The 21,170-nt window shown below is 44.0% G+C and overlaps 1 protein-coding gene across 7 annotated transcripts in view; it reads right to left on the reverse strand.

The window, feature by feature from the left end:
- gria4 (glutamate receptor, ionotropic, AMPA 4) overlaps positions 1–16,670 on the reverse strand; it is a 200,926-nt gene extending 184,256 nt beyond the window's left edge. For 4 of the 7 annotated variants that reach the window (XM_031895621.1, XM_031895624.1, XM_031895623.1 and 1 more), the window contains exons 1-2: positions 16,075–16,670; positions 14,099–14,257 (exon numbers count right to left, since the gene is read on the reverse strand). In XM_031895621.1, the coding sequence (XP_031751481.1) occupies positions 14,099–14,257; positions 16,075–16,162 (247 nt within the window). In that variant the 5' untranslated portion in view covers positions 16,163–16,670. 7 annotated transcript variants of the gene reach the window in all.
- Positions 16,671–21,170: the final 4,500 nt, after the last annotated feature.

Below are 21,170 nucleotides of genomic sequence, written 5' to 3' on the forward strand. Positions count from 1 at the left end.
ATAACATCCACCCTTATAATTATTATTATTATAAGATTGGACTTGTGCAGTGGGAAGGTAATTATTATTCTAGGTGTGTTTCATATTCACTTTTTTCATGGAGACATTTAAGACCAGCAGAACTCACCAGCTTGTCAAGGGATTAATTATGTCCTATGGGCGCCCACTGATAATTGTCTGTTTAGAAAAAAAATAACCCTCAAATGTTGGATATTATAGGTCAGTTTTCATTGATTTCCCTTATACAGGGCAGTATAATATGATGTTATCCCTGATGTGAGCAAAGAACTTCGCTTCTGCGCTTTTGCATTTAGACACACGAACAGGGAATGTCAAGGATCCCCCACTGGTGTACAGACGGGTACATTTCAGACAGAAAAAATAATAGGATAAATAAAAAATAAAGGATAATTTAGCTTTCATTGCGTTTGGAACTAATCTTGGGGCTCAAAGCAAAACTTTCCCCTGGCGAATTGTGAGGTACGGATTTTCAGCCATTTTGATGCCTAGTAAATCTCAAAAAAAGCACAACATTTTTTCGGCAACTTTTAGCTGAGTTGAGGAAAAAAAATAAACTAAACAAATAAACTCATATCTAGTAATAAGCAATATATATACAGGTACCCCTTACCCGGAAACCCATTATCCAGAAAGTTCAGAATTACAGAAAGCCCATCTCCCATAGACTCCATTTTAATCAAATAATTCACATATTTAAAAATGATTCCCTTTTCTCTGTAATAATAAAACAGTACCTGTACTTGATCCCAACTAAGATATAATTACCCCTTATTGGGGGCAGAACAGCCCTATTGGGTTTATTTAATGGTTAAATGATTCCCTTTTCTCTGTAATAATAAAACAGTAACATAGTAACATAGTAAGTTGGGTTGAAAAAAGACATACGTCCATCAAGTTCAACCATAATGCCTATACCTAACCTGCCTAACTACAAGTTGATCCAGAGGAAGGCAAAAAAACCCCATCTGAAACCTCTCTAATTTGCCTCAGAGGGGAAAAAATGCCTTCCTGACTCCAAGATGGCAATCGGACCAGTCCCTGGATCAACTTGTACTAAGAGCTATCTCCCATAACCCTGTATTCCCTCACTTGCTAAGAATCCATCCAGCCCCTTCTTAAAGCTATATAATGTATCAGCCAGTACGACTGATTCGGGGAGGGAATTCCACAACTTCACAGCTCTCACTGTAAAAAATCCTTTCCGAATGTTTAAATGGAACCTCCCTTCTTCTAAACGGAGTGGGTGCCCTCGTGTCCGTTGGAAGGACCTACTGGTAAATAAAACATTAGAAAGGTTATTATATGATCCCTTTATATATTTATACATAGTTATCATGTCACCTCTTAAGCGCCTCTTCTCCAGTGTAAACAGACCCAACTTGGCCAGTCTTTCTTCATAACTGAGACTTTCCATACTCTTTACCAGCTTAGTTGCCCTTCTCTGGACCCTCTCTAACTCAATAATGTTCCGTTTGAGCACTGGAGACCAAAACTGAACAGCATATTCTAGATGGGGCCTTACCAGCGCTCTGTAAAGGGGAAGAATAACCCCCTCCTCCCGTGAATCTATACCCCTTTTAATACAGCTCAAAACCTTGTTTGCCCTTGCAGCTGCTGCCTGGCATTGCTTGCTACAGCCAAGTTTATTATCTACAAGGACTCCAAGGTCCTTCTCCATTATGGATTTGCCTAGTGCAGTCCCATTAAGGGTATACGGGGCTTGCATATTTTTACATCCCAGGTGCATGACCTTACATTTATCCACATTAAATCTCATCTGCCACTTAGCTGCCCAGATTGCCAGTTGGTCAAGATCCTGCTGCAGGGATGTCACATCCTGGATAGAATTGACTGGTCTGCAGAGTTTTGTGTCATCTGCAAACACTGATACATTACTCATAATACCCTCCCCTAAGTCATTTATGAACAAATTAAACAAAAGTGGACCCAGTACAGAACCCTGAGGGACCCCACTGAGAACCTTATTCCAAGTAGAGAATGTGCCATTAACAACCACCCTCTGTACCCGATCCTGTAGCCAGTTTTCTATCCATGTGCAAACGACTTCACTAAGACCAACAGACCTTAGCTTAGAAAGCAGTCGTTTGTGGGGAACGGTACAGTACCTGTACTTGATCCCAACTAAGATATAATTACCCCTTATTGGGGCAGAACAGCCCTATTGGGTTTATTTAATGGTTAAATGATTCCCTTTTCTCTGTAATAATAAAATAGTACCTGTACTTGATCCCAACTAAGATATAATTACCCCTTATTGGGGGCAGAACAGCCCTATTGGGTTTATTTAATGGTTAAATGATTCCCTTTTCTCTGTAATAATAAAACAGTACCTGTACTTGATCCCAACTAAGATATAATTACCCCTTATTGGGGGCAGAACAGCCCTATTGGGTTTATTTCATGTTTAAATGATTCCCTTTTCTCTGTAATAATAAAACAGTACCTGTACTTGATCCCAACTAAGATATAATTACCCCTTATTGGGGGCAGAACAGCCCTATTGGGTTTATTTAATGGTTAAATGATTCCCTTTTCTCAGTAATAATAAAACAGTACCTGTACTTGATCCCAACTAAGATATAATTACCCCTTATTGGAGCCAAAATAATGGGTTTAATCACTGTCCAAATAATTTTATTAGCAGACTTAAGGTAGGAGATCTGAATTACGGAAAGACCCCTTATCCAGAAGGTCCCAAGCATTCTGGGTAACAGGTCCCATACCTGTACTATTCATATCATATAAATGTAACGTACATTTCAGTGTTGGCGTCTCGTTATCCCCTATGTTTGCCCCAGATATGTGATGGTTAATTAGTGAGGTTCCCTATATACTGCCCGCCCGTTACCAATCTGTCAGAAAGGTAAATAATTGCGGCGATTTGTCGTTAGTCGGTATATTTCCCTTATTCCTGTGAATGCGTATCTCTAATGAGTCACCGGGAATCAGGTCACATTACATCAGGCTCCTTTCAGGGAAAGGTCAGGATACTTAATGCAAAGAAGGATTATGTTTCACGCTGCGCCACTCAGAGCCTCGCAACGCTGTTAATTTGAGAACGATACATTTTTAATTAAATGTCAAATTTGTAAATTTCAAAAAAAAAAAAAGAGTAAAAAGCTTTTAAATTATTAATGCATTCCCAACACCCTTTATGGCGTGTGATTAAAAAATCCCTAATTAAAATGATAATGCAATTCAATTGTAAATATGTGAAATCTATTTGAGATGTGGCCCAAATTTGAAGTCAATATGAGATTAGCGCGTTTCGACTTCACGGGTTCCATTCAATTCCACTCAAAGTCACTCCAAGTAATTGGTAGAGAATGATCATAACCTTATTGCGCGTTAGTGTTTGGTATTAAATGGAATAAGGACATAAATATGGCAGCCTTCCGTAAGGTCTCGGGGAAAAAACCGCCACAAGACCAGCGCTATCTGCATATTTAGGAATAAAATGACCATTTTTACACCTAACTCATTTTTTTTAAATATATAAAACAGCAATGGAACATTGTTTTGATTCCAATAAGCTGAGTTTGTTTAACAAGAGATAATGAGATCTGTATAAACAGTCACCTCCCTTAACCTATTTGCTATCACTTATTGGGTTTGCAGATAAGCAGGAGTTCATTATGCAGGAGGGGGGGGGGGTTATCTGTGAACTGGCAAACTAATTACATACCTCACAGGAAACAGGCAGTTAATGGAAGTTTTCCCGCAAGAAACAACACAGAACATAAATGGAAAACTGTTTTGTCCTGCGCTGCCCTCCAGCAGAAAACAGTGCTTGTTAAAACACCCCTCTCCACCCATCATCACTTGATGTAGAGCACTGACCAGTAGATAGGGGCCAGTCAAGGCGGCTGGGCGCTCTAGGCACCGAGCCGGCCACCTCGCCCCTCCCCCACACATGCAGTAGGAGAGCGCAGTAACAAGCATTGGCCACATGGGGCAGAGAGCCAGCACTAGGGGCAGGCAGAAAAGGTACCTGCCTAGAGTCTTCTGCCTACCCTGCCAGTTGATAAACCAACCAGTTACCGCTACCTGCTGATTGGTTGCTGTTGGGTACTCAGTATCAAGCTTTTTTCCTATTGCATATTTCAGACAGCATACTCCAGCAATATCAAGGGGTCACTACACTTTTTAAAATTTTATGTGGCTTAAATGACAGACCTGTCCTGGCTTCTGCTCTATCCCCACTGTCCCAGTACTACTTTGTACCTTCGGGCCTCATCCTGGCCTATTACATGAGTGCCTTTGCGGCCAGGCCTGCAACTATCTGCCCAATCAGGCAGCGGACAGTCAGTGACCAGGAAATGGAATGATAATGATCTCCCAGAGGAGGGGAAGGACTGAAACCGATCTAATATTTAAGACTCACTTGTAAATGCAGTCAAAATCGAGTACAGGTATGGGACCTGTTATCCAGAATGCACGGGACCTGGGGTTTTCCGGATAAGGGATCATTCCATAATTTGGATCTCCATAACTTAAGTCAGCTAAAAATTATTTATATATCGAATAAACCCAATAGGCTTGTTTTGCCTCCAATAAGGATTTATTATATCTTAGTTGGGATCAAGTACAGGTACTGTTTTATTATTACAGAGAAAAGGGAATCATTTAACCATTAAATAAACCCAATAGGAATGTTCTGCCCCCAATAAGGGGTAATTATATCTTAGTTGGGATCAAGTACAGGTACTGTTTTATTATTACAGAGAAAAGGGAATCATTTAACCATGAAATAAACCCAATAGGGCTGTTCTGCCCCAATAAGGGGTAATTATATCTTAGTTGGGATCAAGTACAGGTACTGTTTTATTATTACAGAGAAAAGGGAATCATTTAACCATTAAATAAACCCATTAGCATTGTTCTGCCCCTAATAAGGGGTAATTATATCTTAGTTGGGATCAAGTACAGGTACTGTTTTATTATTACAGAGAAAAGGGAATCATTTTTAAAAATTAAAATGATTTGCTTATAATGGAGGCTATGGGAGATGGCCTTTCCGTAATTTGGAACTTTCTTGATAATGGGTTTCCGGATAAGGGATAACTGTAATATTAGAGCCACTGTACCAATCCAAGTGCTTGCATCTGATACACACTATTAAAGGCTGAGGATCCATATACCTCGTTGAATTCTGAGGTAAAACTGTTCAAATGGATCCTTGTTGTAGGGCTAAATTCAGCCAATAATGTGCCGGATTGAGATCTCCCCATAGTAAATAGACCATAGTAGACGCCGCAGACTCTTTAGTGACCTTTCTGTCGACACCTGACCTCAAACAAATATACATTGCAGATGAGCACTGAGTAACTCGCTAATAACTGAATTGCATGTAAAACAGTCCCCTGATGCATTTAAGCACATTTTACTCATTTTACGTATTTTTTATAGAGATATTTTAATTCAAGGCTGCTCAGAATCTATTAAATACCGAGTTTCTATCTTTAATTAGGCTGGAAAATTGCCCACATCTGCGGATTGGGAGCCCCTGTCAGCCTCGCAGATTCAATCACATGAACGCGGGTGTCCTCTAGCCATCAGACAATTGATTTTTTTAGCAGGATTCTGCTCAGATTTTGCTTTAGGGACATGAGATATGTTCATTCATTTGTCAGTCAGTTTGCCTGGGCTCTGGGAAGAAGGGCTTAAATTTCCGTGTCTGTGCAGAAAACAAAGCAATAATGGTTTGTTAGGGTTTTACAAATGCAAGTGGGAGATTGTGGACCACCCGCCTGCAGTGCTTCTAATTGGACCTCGGTCATGTCCTGGTAGCAGCAGGCTTAAATCTATGGGCAGGCTACAACATCCAATGGGGTCATTAATTATTTGCAAAGTACAAAAACAGGCGCCATGTTGTTTTGCACTCTACCCCTACCTTGTTTATAATAGAACTATTAGAGGCCTGCAGGTCCCTCTCATGAATACAGCAGTTCCTGCCTCGCTGACCATCCTCTAAGTTGAGCGCCATTCAACCACATAAGTCTGGGAACTCCAACATTGGGGCCCTGTACTTTCCCGCAGGCAGTAAGGACAAGGCTACCTTCTGGTCTCAGTACCTTGCAGTGCTGCATTCATAAGAGGCTGTAGGGAGGAGCAACACTGATGTTCTTGCTGCAACCTATCCGGACAAAATGTAATTACTGTCTATGGCCACCAAACCCCAGACAAAAATGCTCTGAATGACCACTAGGGGTGCGCTGTTGCTCTTGCACTTCTGTCTGGAATAAAAATAAATGACCCGTTAAGGAAGTGATCCCCAACCAGTGGCTCAGGGGTGACAGGTTGCTCCCCAACCCCTTTGGATGTTGCTCCCAGTGGCCTCAAAGAAGGGGCTTATTTTTGAATTCCTGGATTGGAGGAAGGTTTTGGTTCCATAAAAACCAGAGTACTGCCAAACAGAGCCTCCTGTAGGCTGCCAGTCCACATTGGGACTACCAAATGGCCAATCACAGCCCTTATTTGGCACCTCCATGAACATGCTTTTGTTGCTCCCTAACTCTTACATTTGAATATGTCACTGGTAAAAAGGTTAAGAGTAGAAAATCCTTTTTGGGGTAGAATGGTCTCAGAGATTTCTTCTACAAATGATAAAATAACTTTGGAAATGTGGCTAGCAATATAATGATATAAATATATATCTATATCATTTCATTTTAATGACTCGTGGATCTTGCTCTGCTAGGGCATCAGACTTTCATGCAGCCGTATGTCCCACTTTGCCCGTCTCATTCTTTCGTGTATTTTAGCGATTCAAAAAAAATTAAAAAATGCCTATTTCTTCATAAATTCTACATTTCCTGGCACTATTATATCCCCAATGGTGTGCCACTGAGGGGATAATATATCCTCTTTTGTGCAATGTAAGAATATTACAGCAGAAGTCCCGGCGGAGTTGTGTTACCAAATAAAGGCACAAGGATACAGGGCAAGCGCTTTACACAGGCCATGGAAATCAGAGCTGACCTGTAATAGCCTAATGTACTATTCAAGAGAATGTTTTATTTTTTAATGGTCAATGTGACCTGCATACTGTCAACGTTTATTTCAAGGATATGAAATTATTAAGATCGTCTTATCCAAATGCTGCATAAAATATTTATATTCTGACATAAGCAATGTATGTATTTATATCTTTTATACAGATGCAAAGATGGTGGAATAGAACTAATGGTGCCCATACACCTTCAGATCCGCTCACTTGGCGATGTTCCCAAGCGAGCGGATCTTCTCCTGATACCTCCACCTACAGGTGGGTGATATCGGGAGAATCCAGGCTAATTCGATCATTTGACCCTAGGGGCCAAACGATCAAATTAAAACGATGGGTATAGGAAAAGTCGGTCCGGGGACCGCATCAACAAGCCGATGCGGTCCCCGATCCGACTAGATTTTTTAACCTGCCTGATCGAGATCTGGCCGATTTCAGGCCAGATATCGGTTGGGCAGGCCCATCGGTAGTGCCCATAACAGAGATTAGCTGCTGAATCGGTCTAAAGGACCAATATCGGCAGCTAGAATTGGCCCGTGTATGGGGACCTTAACTTTTGGCCATATCATTCTGACTCTTAATCCAATTAGACAGGACCAAGACCTTTAATCCAATTAGACAGAACTAAGAGCTACTGGCATCCAAGGCAAATAAATCTTGACCCCACCTCTTACTCACACACCACTCACCGTTCTTAAAAAAGTTGAGCGTCAAATGTGTTTCACGGATTTTTCGCGATTTTTCATTATAAAAATCATGCCAACTTTACCTCTCCCACTAGTTCTCCTACTACTCCAGTACTCCAATCTCATGTCAGAAGTGGGCGGAATAAGTGCCATTGTAGCGCCCCTAGGTATATGACTACACTTTCCACTACTAGTCCTGTAGAATTTCAGTGTAGGTTGCACTTTGGATCTTGTGCCAACCCGGTACTGTCCCCAGCTCTCCACATTTATGAATATAAAGCTGCAGGCAGCACTATACTCCTGGAACGGTGAAGGTCTTGTGTTTCCATTATGGACCTTGGGCCTAAGAGCACAACCTGCACGGTGCCAAGAGCAATAAACATGGTGCTTAGGCCCTTGCTTTGTAAATGAAGCCCTATAGTCCAAAACAGCACACAATAATGTATATATAATGAAAAGATGCTTTATAATCTATTAAAGCACTGCTTATTGAACTTTTTCATTTCAAGTCCCCTTTGAAATTCAACCTTGGGTCAGACCAAAAAAGCAACCAAAGTTACAGATACAGGTATGGGACCCGTAATCCGGAAAGGCTATCTCCCATAGACTCCATTCAGTCCATAGACAAATTCAAATTCATATTGAAAATGTTTTCATCTTTCTCGGTTATAATAAAACATCAAGGGGTGGAATCATGCCCTCAAGGACTGAATCGGGAGAGGATTTAGCAAGTCCATCGGAGCTAGGAGGGGAGAATGGGGCAGGCCAAAGGCGAATGGGAGGTAGCCTGGGGGTGGAAGGACTAACTATTACAAATTTATCAGCAAATACATAGCCAGTAAATTTGTAATACTGGCCCCGGTCTTGGCTGGTATTTTAACACCTGCACTGGTGAAACTCTAGTTCGTGTTCACAAATGAGCCCTCTTATTTGTTAGTGATAGTAAAGTGATACTAACAGTTTTAATAAAGGTTCCATCCACATCATTCAGCGACTTGCTCTATACTGGGCTTCAAAGACAATAAACCGGAAGGCCCAGTATCTGCAGAAACACTTAGTGCAATTGCTCGGCAAATCCAAATTAGCATTCAGCCGCAGTTCGTTACCATTTAACTCAAGGCTGTTGTTTCATTAAAATTCAATTCATCACAATTTATAAGACATTTATAAAACACAACCAATGTGGCAACTCCTAGCCAAATGCAGAACCAGCGTTCCCCCCCCTAAATAAGGTTCACTGCACAGAACTGCATGTGTGGGCAAGTTATACTGTCCATTTACCCAAAGAGGGAGTGAATGCAGAAAGGGTATACTTTGCCTTTATCCGTGTTATTGCATTGATACGCAAACAAGAGACTGACTGATGGGTAAAAGAGCGTGGGGAGGAAGGATTTGCGGAAATCCCTGTGCCACAAACCAATAGATGCTTCATGTACAAAAGAAAAAAATAAATGAAATCCTGTTAATTGGATCTACCAGACGTAATGGATACTCGGCAAAATAAAATGAGGACTGTCTTTGTTCTGGTGAATAATAGCCCAGAATGAGCAGGCTGCATTAACAAAATCACCCTGTGACATCAATCCTTGGAGCGTTCCATCACTGCCCTGCACCCTCTGACCCGCACTCGCCACCGAGGCTCCTTAGTAATCCCCATACCCCTCTCTCTCTCTCTCTCTCTCTCTGCGCTCTCACAAATAAGAAGCCATCTCTTCTGAATCCTATTGACAACACATTGTCCAGTACTTAATTTGTTATTGATGTTACAGCTAAATGCAGCCAATCAATGGCTTTCATAAGGAACCGGGGCTCATGGGACATTTCACATTAGTTCCAATAAATAAGCGTGGGAAGGACTTGCAAAATGAAACTTCTTCCTTTAATTACTTGTGTGCAATTATACAGTAAGGCATGTTGCTAAACCCACAAAGCTCTTTAGCCCTCGACTCCCTGTCAACCAATTACTGTATATATACAGTATGTCTGTATATAGGGAAAAATGTACCCCCAGTTGTAAAATATAAGGATATTTAAACTTATCAAGAAGTTCCATGGCCATATGGAAGGCACAAGGCTTTTTTGCTCAGACTCGGAATTTAAACTGTTATTTGGCTGCCTGGAGTTTATTATCTTAGCAACCAAGAGAACCAAGCCCCCCACCCTAACACGTCACTGCCTGTAAATCCAGGGAGGAACGAGGAAAATGGAGAAAGCAGAGTCGCGGTCCGGGTCCGCCTGTTCCCCAGGCCCACCCGCGACCATTGGGTCTGCTGCCTTGATTGTTACACCACTTGCCCATGAATAGAACACATCCACACCAAGCCAGTGCCATTTCCATGTGATGACCCAAACAGACTAGGGGTAGGCAGAAGCAGCACATGGCTAGGGAGCAATGATATGGGGGTGCTAGGAACATACCTCTTCTCTGTGCCTACTCCTAGTCTAGACTTTTGTCCCTCCCTCCACCCACTCCTTAGGTAACCCTGTCCCTTGCAGTGCCGTCACAGCTGTTGTCATGCATACACTCCCCCACCTTGTCACTGCGTGCACACTAGGGTTGCCACTTGTTCAGTTTGTGGTAGGGCTGTCTGGGTCAGAATTCTCTGACTGACGCCAATCGCTGTTTGCTGCATCATAGTACCCCCCCCATGACATCACACCCACCCCCCTGCCCGTATTTCCCAGGCAGGACATGTGGCATTCCTAGTGTACACATACTCGTCCGTGTATGCTGGGAAAGAGGAGATTGGCTGGCTGGCAAGGTTGCCTAGTGTGCCAGGCTGGCTTGGCACAGCACTGTCCTGGGGCCAAACGATCAATTTACAATGGCGGGTATATGTACCGTCAGTTTGGGAACCGCATCAACGTGCTGATGCGGTCCCCCATCCGACGGAAAAAGCAAAATCAGATGTCGGTCGGGCCAATCGGTGATTCCCATACACAGGCAGGTAAGCTGCCGAATCAGTCTAAAGGACCGATATCGCCAGCTAGAATAGGCCCATGTATGGCCGCCTTTAGGGATCATGAAAAAAAGCTCATGAAAAAAGCACTTCGGTCTGGGGTCTACCTCCCATAGGGCCAGGGGTGGGCACAGGACCTTGCTGCTCCCTAAATTATGCCCCTAAAAAATGGATAGGTGGTTATTATTTGCATGCCCACTAAATAACATGGCCGCCCACCCTGGGAGCACCAGTGAGGGTTGTTTTGTTTTTTTAAAAAAAAACTATTGTTACCCTCAACTGAAATGTGGGCTTTAATAGCCTGCACCTCTGGTGGGGGAAGCAATTTCATGGTGATAGGTGCCCAGCAATTTAGCACTTATGTTAGGACATATCACATTGCTCTCCCGTGACAGATCAATTGTTTTCCCGGTGCAACCAACTGACTCATGCTGTGAGCCCCCAAAAGCAGACATGAGTCATTACGCAGTAGCAGGGAGCTGAGAGTCAGTCAGCACTTTCTCAGATTTATCACCCGAGCAGCGCATGTCAGTAACCGCAACTGTCAGATACAAACTGGCAGTCAGTTGGCTGTGCCAGTTGGGAAAAAAAAAAAAAAAGATTTAGTTGTGAATATAAAATCATGAAATCATAAGATGATTTAAAAACAACAGATTTTTTTTAAACCCTTCATCAGTTTGACTGTGGCTAATTACAGTGAAGGCGACTCTGTATCTCTGTATCCCGAGTCTGTTCCTGAGCTCTCTAATGACCTCGCGCCACAGCCCTGAAGGAAACTGCTTGTCTGTATAATTGACAATGAGAGGGGGGGGGGCAATAATGTAGGCAAATAAGAATGCAAATTCAGCCTTTCTTACGTGAAAGGAATAGATGAAATTGATTGAAGATTAAACATGGAACAGAGATGGGGGGGGGGTTGGAGAAAACCCTCAACCAAAACCTGTGCTCCCTCTGTAAGATTAAGGGATTTCTTCTCTCCCCGTGTAGAAGGCATACGTTATAGAACTGTAATAGGGAGAGATGAAGCTCTAGTTGTACCATTATTATTATTATTAAGAAAAAGCGGTGAAGTGTTCTGGTTCCGGTTGGTGCCCTTTGTGAAACCAAGTATGGCTGATTCTAACTTGATGTGGCACCCCTAGAAGGAGGCAGGGGGACTCTGGTCGAGGATGTATGCATTATGTGATGATAAGGGACATTTATAACCCAGAATATAGGAGCGCTTCAGCCTTAAGTGACATCAGCAGATCAAGCATCAGCGTCAACCTACTTATAGAGACAGCCTTCCGCATCACTGCCTCCCTAATTCCTGTAATCCTGAGTAACCGCTGCACAAACCACTTGCCGAGAGGCGCACATATATCATGCCTTCTTTTTGCCTGGAACTTTATATAACATAAACATATAATACAGATTTAATCCACTGTCTCTGGACTACATATCCCCCATTATATTAACACGGATGCATGCTGGGAGCTATAGTCCAGCAACATCAAGGTTGTATGCTTAAAAGCAATAAAAAAAAAACCAAAACTTAAACGCTCTCCACGGGCCAAAAGAAGCAGCTTCATTAATATGCAGAATGATCCTCCAATGAGAATCCCATCCGATCTGCTCAAATTAGACTCCATGTGTTTCATTCCTCCATACTCTACAGCGTTATTTCCTCCCTTCTGATGCCTGCTTACACTGCAGTATTGTGAAAAAAATGCCAAAAGTGCCAAAATGACACAATAATCTCCATATGTAAGATAACAACAAGACAAATACAAGTAGACAGCTTTCTCTTCATGAACTAGTTTGGAGCTGTAGTGTTTTTTGGTCATCTACTTTAGCAGACCAGGGGCTGCAGTGGAACAGTATTATGGAGGGTGTAGATTCAACTTGATGAGGAAGACATAGAGGTCATTTATTAGCAGGAAGAGTGCAAATAACAGGTGCAAACTACCATTTTGGTGTGCTTTGCACCCTGTCAAAAAGAATCACTGCAGATATATATGCTTCGTACTGGAGCCCAGAGGCTAGCGGCCAGTCCCATGAATACAACACTGCTTCATAGGCAGTTTCATGTGTCCCATCCAATACCTTTCCCCTAACTTAATAAGGGACCTCTGCTTGGGAACATGGTAAATGACCCCTCATATCTACTAATCCAACTCCAAATATCATTATATTGAGTCTTCATGAGGTAACCCTAGTTTTTCTCCTGGAGTTGAACCTGGCCCATTGTGAAAATGGTAACACTGTCAACACTTATAACATAATGGTGGGGGGGTTCTTCAGAAGAAAATATCCTCAGTAAGGGTAAGACATCTGCTTATTGACTGCTATATATAAGCTGGTATTGGCTGCTTACGATTCCTCTTTTGGCAGAGTAGGCAGTTTATTTGCCCCTAAGTGACTCCCTGGATGATATCGGACAGGGGAATGGCCACATATTGACCAGAAGTGCTGGAAAACCCCATTGCACGAGGACGTTATAAGGCTATGGATTCAGTCCTCTCCCAATAAGTGCTTGGGACTAGCTAAGTCAGTTTTGGCCAGCTGCCTAGCAAAGATCTGCTTGGTCGGTGACCCTGCCAGCTAAGTAGCTCATCCTGGTTGTCTTTACTGGTCATACCACAAGGTACTAGAGTTATCTAAAAGGCTATAACTCTCTCCCCATAACTACACTTACACCTGGACACCTTGAACCAGCATCTTGGGGTAACTCTGGCTACATCTCTGTACTCAAATGCATAAACCTTTCTTTCTAACTACAGGCACCATCCTACCCATTAGATGAATGCTTATCCTTGTTGCCCTCTACCTTGTTGCGGAACTCCCAGCATCCCACCCATTGGCAGATGATGGAAGCTCTAGTTTGCCAACAGATAGAGGACGCCCATCCCTCCTCTATACTGGTAAGGACATTCACTCATGGGCTTTGGGCTGGGTCCAATTACGGCTTTTCCGGTAAGGGGCCGGTGACAACCTACAATATATCAGCAGCTGCTAATTGCGTGTAAGCATATAATTCTTATTTAATGTGCACTATTATAAGGTCCTCACAAAGGACACATCTCCGGCTTCTCTAGAGGGAGGGAATGAACATAAATCGCAATGCCACATGCACTCCCTCCCTTCCCAGCCTCCCACCCCCCCCAAACGTTTCCTTTTTTGCCGCTTTCTGCATTGCATTACCAAGGAAATGTCATATTTGATTAGTCAGCACAGCGCTTGCAAGTGGATTGTGTGAGGTCAGAAGCTAACAAGTATTTATCCCCTGGCTTTCTAGCCCGGCCAAAGGCAAGAGGAATCGTTACTCTCCCCCACCCACCACACTGTAGCACATCCCAGTGGCCTTTTACATTCGGGACTTCAGCCCCCGAGCTCTGTGGGATAAGGGGGGGTTTAATACTTACAGGCATTGGTGACAGCGAAGCTGTTGGACGTTTCTATGTTATCCACATGAGGAACCAAATTAAAAAGTGCTTCTGATTCGTTGGGGCTGGTGTTGTGGAGAAAAATCGCTAACCGAAAAGCGGTATATTCCTGATCTGTGTTTCGAATGAAAAGTCCACCTATAAAATAAAGATAAAAAAATGGGGCAAATTTGGGTTTATGGAGCTTTATTTCTTCCCAGCTGCAAATAATAGTGGACCATTAATTGGCAAGTGGTGTCACAACGACCCATTAGAAGGTATTGCAGGCTGCAGCCAACACTGGTTCAACCATACACTGTATTTACAGCAGCTCAGATTGCTAGCTACGCGGTACCAATGCTAATGCGGCTGCCCTTATCCATAGGTCTCTATGTGTGTCTTATATTATTATACTGCTGAATGGCTGATATAATCACTGTGACCTTTGAATCCCTTTAGTTTTCTATGAATGTTAAGTATGTCCCAATGCACCCATGGGTGATTGAGAGTCCCGCATGGTGGGACTGCATGCTTCTTTGGCTAGGCAAGGGATTATTATGGGAATGGAATTAACTTTCACTCTGGGTCTCAACTGCAACATCGCATTATTACACAAGGACACCAGAGTCGCTGGGTCACTGAATCTCATTAGCAGCCTCCTTATGGGCTATGAATGATGCAGTTGGGGGGGGGGTCTGTATCATTGGAGATTCTCTACAGGACCCCCCCCCCAGCCGCATAGAAAATAAAAACAGTGAGAAGGCAGCCTGATAAAATTAAAGTCTAATACTGGGATGCCCAACCTGTGGCCCTAATGATGTTGTTGACCAGAGCTTCCCGGAAGCCTTAAGGAAACAGCTGGAGGGTCGCAGAGACTGGTTAACTATTGGTGGGATCATGCAGCATTAACCATCCCCGTGCCTTTGTTGCAAAAGAGCCTAATGGGACCATTCATGTCCAGCTGTCAGTGTGCAATTCAATGTGGATAGGAAATCAAGCTTGAATGTCATTATTACAGTCATTTAGAAAGGGATCCAGAACATCCCTGAACCCGTATCTCCCTCTCTGTCCCTCTCTGTCTCTCTCTGTCCCTCTCTCTCTGTCTCTGTCCCTCTGTCTCTCTCTCTGTCCCTCTCTCTCTCTGTCTCTCTCTCTGTCCCTCTCTCTCTATCCCTCTCCCTCTGTCCCTCTCTCTCTGCCCCTCTCTCTCTGTCCCTCTCTCTCTATCCCTCTCCCTCTGTCTCTCTCTCTGGCATGGACCAGAAACCCAGATCCGCACAGGACTCCCTCCAACCCTACTGCAGCATCCACTGCCCCCCATCTCTCACTCGCTCTACTCTGAAAGCAGATCACCCACTGCAGAGACAGATGGGCCTGCCTGGTAATCATTAACCCCCAGGATGGTGGGAATTGCCCTGATTAAATCAAACGCTGTTGGCACGCTGGCACTAAACCATGTGGCAGCTGCAGAACCTCTTTTTTTGTGTGTGTGTGTGTGTGAGTGAGAAGCAGGACTAGTCAGTTTATTTGAGCCCTTCTGTGGAAGTTGTAGAAGTCAGCGATAGCTGGTTGGCAAAGGCTAAAAACGAGGGGCGCTACTGCTGCTGCTGCGGAACCTCTTTCCGGGCAGAAGCAGGGCTGATCCGTGCAAGTTTAAGAAACCATCATGGCAGCTGGTTTCCCAAGAGGTTCCGAAGCAGCTGCAGGGGCTTTCAGCCCTTGTGGGACCCCAGTCCCCCATTGCAGCTGCAGTTGGTGCAAGTTCCTGGGTGAGTAAATAAAGGCACAGAGCTGCCCCCCCCTATCCCAGAGCCCTTGCACAGAAGCAGCTGCAGCAGCAGGAGAAAAGAGGGGGCAGAACCCCCATCCCTGCTGCAATGGGGGGGCATTTTCTAACTTCAAAGATCAGTACCCAAGGCAGCAGGGGTAGTTAAGTTTAAAGCCCCCCCAGAATGCCCCCCGACACCCCAGCTTACCTATTTGCACACTGCTAGGAAAGGCTCCCATCGCCAGCCCCCAAAAGCCAGAGAAGAACAGGACCATCTGCTGGCAAATCATCCGCATCTTCTCTTCTCTTTCTCTCCGTCTAGACGCCGCTGAGACGCATCGAGGGCGACAAGGCTAAAAAAACCACTAGCAAGGAAGCAGTCGCAGCGGGTCTAGCAGCAGTAGCAGCGACAGCAGTAGCAGCGATCCGTCCTGGGCATGTTGTTTCCCGCAGCCCCCGGGAGAGCTGATGATGTCCGGCTGCCAGTGTTGCACATGCAAAGATGGTGGAGTCGCTGTCGGAGGGAGCGTCTAGTGGCTGCGCCGGGAGAGGATGAGACATGCGCTATCTCCGCACATCTCCCAGCAGCCTTGTCCGGCTCTCAGCCCCTCTGCCTGGGGAGGGGGAATGGAAGGGACCGGGGGGCTGCTTGTTGCTATAGGCTCCGGGCAGATCGGACAGCAATGGGCATCGCAAGCGAGACGCGTCTGCTCCTCGGCGGCGCTTTCAGCCAATCCTCTGTAGCAGGCACTGCAGCAAAACCTCTCCCTGTCTTCTGCTGCTACTGCTACTGCTGCGACTGCGACTGCTGCTACTGCCGCTCAACACGGGAGGGGGGTCAGCCAAGGTCAAGGGGATCAATGTTCTCTCTGGGGGGGGGGGGGGGGTAGATATGACTGAGCGGAGGAACACCTCACACTATTGGGGTGCAGTGATACAAGCAAGGAGTTCCCACAAAAACTTCTGCTACTAATATTAGTGGAAATAAAGCTCATTTTGGGTGCGATAAGTGATATAAATAATATGTAGTTGTATGGGGACAGGTGAGATAGGGCAGCACTATAGGGCAGTTTATTGGGGTGCAACCCATGGGCAGGCAGGGACTTAGCAGTAATTATCATCTGCAATGAAAGGTGCTATAAGGGTCTGGATACATGTGGGATCCACTAGCACCCAAACAGGAGAAAATGAGGGTTCCCCAAGCAAACTAGAGAATAATAAGATAAAGTTAGAAGAAAAAAAGACCTAATGCGTTTGGTGCCTGTTGATGAAAAAGTGCCTTAACAGGCACAAAATGCGTTAGGCTTTCTCTTGTCCTAAATAAATGAGCTTTTAGCTTTATCTTATTATTCTCCATTGTGTTTGGGGAACCCACATTTTCTACTTTTTGGGTGCAATATCATGTATCCATAGACTGGGGTGATGGGTGAATTTTTGGTGAAACAGATGCAAAAATTCGGCGAGTGAGGAAAAAGTTGTGTGAAAAAAAGTTGCACTTTTGAAAAAAGTTGCACTTGTGAAAAAAAGTTGTGCACGTCAAAAATGTTGTGCTGGTAAAAAAAAGTCCTACAATAGCCACGTTTGACAAATTTTTTGTCAATTTTTCTACGAAAAGAGACACGTTCCTTTTTGGAGCGTTGGTTACCGCAGTGGCATGTATGACATTTAGACCCAAATCTCCGTAATTACCCACAATTCAGTGCTTTTCAGAATTCCGGGGTCATTGCACCTACTATGTGTGTGTGTGTGATGCAACAATATGGATGTGCTTTTTGGTTACATGTCAACCAAGTTGCTGCACATTCCTAAAACAAACCCCTAAAACTAGTGATGAGCGAATCTGTTCCGTTTCGCTTCGCTGAAAAATTCGCAAATCTTTCAAAAGATCCGTGAAAAGGCGAAAAATTCGCGAAACGGCGAAAATGTTGTGCGACAAAAAGAAATTGTCGCCCGCGGCTATTATTTCGTCGCGCGGCTATTCTTTTGACGCCCGCGACCATTCTTTTTTGACGCCGGCGACAATTTTTGGACGTGTGGCGAATTTTTCCGCTGCAAATTTTTTCATCCGTTTCACGAAACAATCCGCCAATGGCGAAACGCGGAAATTCACCGCGAATCCATGCTTGTCGAAACATTTCGCCCATCACTACCTAAAACCACAATATAAATAAAGATTGTTATACTTTGCTTTGGACAACTCACTGACTTCTGCAAGACCTCGGCAGCTATTAGATGGTGTATTTTTACTTTGTTTTGACACATAATAATCGGTGAAACAAATCAAAAACCCCTAATTCTGGGTTCCATTGTGTCAATCACGGTCAGGATAGAAAAAAGCAATGGCACTCAAGAGCTACAAATGGGACTAGCCCTTTAGATACTTTATTATGGAAGTGCAACATTTCGGGGCAAAGCAACCCCTTTGTCGATCATAGGCGGAGGATGACTTTTTTGTTTGGGGAGGCTAAAGATGGCCCATACACAGACTGACCTACAGCTAATGTGACACTTAGTGGATTCACTGCTGGTGTACAAAAATTAACCTCCCAATTACCTCTGGCAGTTCCCACTGACTCCCAGGGATACTGTGCAAAAGTGCGGGTGGGGGGGATTTTTTTTAACCCTAAAATGCTTAGGATGTAAAAGCATTCATACGTGCACTTCTGTTAGGGGTTCTCTATACATTTGTGTTTGTGTTCAGTTAGGTTAAAGGGGTAGTTCACCTTTAAATTAACTTTTAATATGATGTAGACACTGATATTCTGAGACAATTTGCAATTGGTCCTCTTTTATTTTTAATGGTTTTTCGGTTATTTAGCTTTTTGTTCAGCAGCTCTCCATTTGGTATTTCAGCAGCTATCTGGTTGCTAGGGTCTTATATACCAGGTAGTGGTTTAAACAAGAGATGGGAATATGAATAGTTAAGGGGCCTGCATGGAAAAATAAAACTGTAGCTTCACAGAGCAATACTTTTTGGTCAGTGACCCTCATTTGAAAGCTGGAAAGAGGCAGAAGCAAAAGGCAAATTATTAAAAAACTATATAAAATTAACTAGGAAGACCAATTGCAAAGTTGCTAGGAATAGGCCATTCTATAATATACTACAAGTTAACTTAAAAGTGAACCTCCCCATTAGATGTGTAGCTTTATAGAAAGTGAGGCAGCAGGTACTGACATCCCAGGCACATTATATACAGCGAGACACAGTCTTTATATACAAACCCAGCACATTATATGCCATGAGGAGCAGTGGGTACAGATGGCAGATATTCAGACCCTGGCACTATAACACTGGCACTGATACACAGCATTGGCCCCACTGTAACTTACTATAAATGAAAAAAACAATGACAAAAGTAAAAAAAAAAAATGTGCAAAAAACCATAACAAATATATAAAAGCACAATGAGCTTTGTCAGGGGGAAAAATTAACTTACCCTCCATCTGTTAGGGTAGGGGATATTATAAATGTCAGATGACAAAAAACAATTTAATTCCAGCTAGTGGGTCAGCCTTTAGAACATATACAGTATAGTACCTGTGAGATGAAAACTGCAGCAAAGTTCAAAGCTGGTTCATGGGTAAACTTACAGTCTGAAGATTCTTCTTTTTTAAGTCTTCATTTCTGCAGTTTGCAAAATTTCCCGATCCCTGTCTGCATCTGTGTCTTGATTGGTCAATTTTACTGTCTGTCAAGAAAGCTGTGCTCTGATTGGAGAATATACAAGAAGAAAGATCCAATCAGAGCACAGCTGATTAGAGCAGAACCCGGAGCTTGCAGGGACAGGAGAAGATTTGCAGGACAGCATAGAAACAGAGCCAGGTTTTTTTATTTTATTTTTTTATTTTTAGGGTGCCAGAGCAGGTTTGGGGAGGCTTAGCCTCCCCTAGCCTTATTGAAAATCCGCCTATGTTGTCGATCCCCCCACAGTGAGCACCGAGCGTTAATTTTTGAGGAGGGTTAAGGGTGTGCGTATAAGGTCTTCGTTTCGTTAACGTCAATCAGGGGCAGGCCATGCCGACTGGGCACCCTAGGCAAGCTAGCCGGCCACCTTGCCCCTACACCCTAACCCCCCCCAGCATACAGGGACGGTTGCACAGACACATTGTGGTGGTGGTGGGGGGGGGGGGGTACGCTAGCAGTGATGTAACTTGGCCACGCCAGGCCCCCCCTGCAAAGAAATCTTTTGAGGGAGCCCGACACCAACATTTCCTCCTCCCCCCAGGCCCGCACCGTACCAAACCTCCCAACCTGCGGTGCTCTATAAAAATAAAGGTAGGAGAGGGGCTGGAGAGGAGGACTGGCTCCTGTTGAGGAAAGAGAGCACCTACTAGGGGTAAACAGAGGTACTTGCCTGGCGCCCCCCATTGTTAAGCCCTGGGAAGGTGCCCCTTGTTCTGGCCCCGGTGTCAATGCACAAGCGCATAATTCATCAGAGCAAGGGTTGCATTGGTGCTCGCTGCATGCTGCAAAGGAGCATGTATCGGGGAAGTGCCATTCAGAATAGTGTCAACTAGTGATGAGCTAATTTTTTCGGCAGTCATGGATTTGCAGCGAATTTCTGCATTTTGCCGTTTGTAAACTGTTTTGTGAAACTTCTGCAGAAATTCACTGCAGAAAAGTTCGTCGCACATCAAAAAAAGTCACGGTCGCGTCAAAAAAAGATGTGCGACAAGAAAAGACGCAGGCGACAAGAAAGTTGAGCGACAAGCGCATTTCACAGATTTTTCACCGTTTTGCAAATTTTCCTGTTGTTTCACGAAAAGGGACAGATTCGCTCTTCACTAGTGTCACCACATGCTCAAATTCGTGCTTGCTTAAGTACTTAGCACTTGTGTTCGTAAATATGATGGAAAGTGATAAATATGCCCCAGCCAATGACATTATGAATGCGTAGGGGCAAATACATGTCAAAATATTTTGGTAAACTGTTATACCCCTTACTTCTGAACCAGAGGGGGGACACCCCAAGGCTTTTACATCCCAATGTAGAGCATCAGCTAAGGCATGCTGGGAATTGTAGTTTAAGGACAGCTGCAAGGCTGGAGTTCCTTGTTGGACTATACACCCCTACAATAATATAGCCTCAGCTGCTGCAGAACCCACCTACATGCAATACACAGTCTGGACAAGGGGCCGGCGCTATCCTTTCCAAGCTGACCCCGGTATCACTTATAGGATCTCTCCTGCCCAAGGCTAACTCTGATTGATTTTCCTGGCCGGGGACCCTAATCACAACATGAGCGGCTGTACAGTGGGATGTGTAATGAGTTACAGTACCACAGTAAAACCACCCCTGCCTG

The sequence above is a fragment of the Xenopus tropicalis genome, chromosome 2, assembly GCF_000004195.4.
Source record: "Xenopus tropicalis strain Nigerian chromosome 2, UCB_Xtro_10.0, whole genome shotgun sequence".
In the NCBI taxonomy this organism is placed as follows: Eukaryota; Metazoa; Chordata; class Amphibia; order Anura; family Pipidae; genus Xenopus; species Xenopus tropicalis.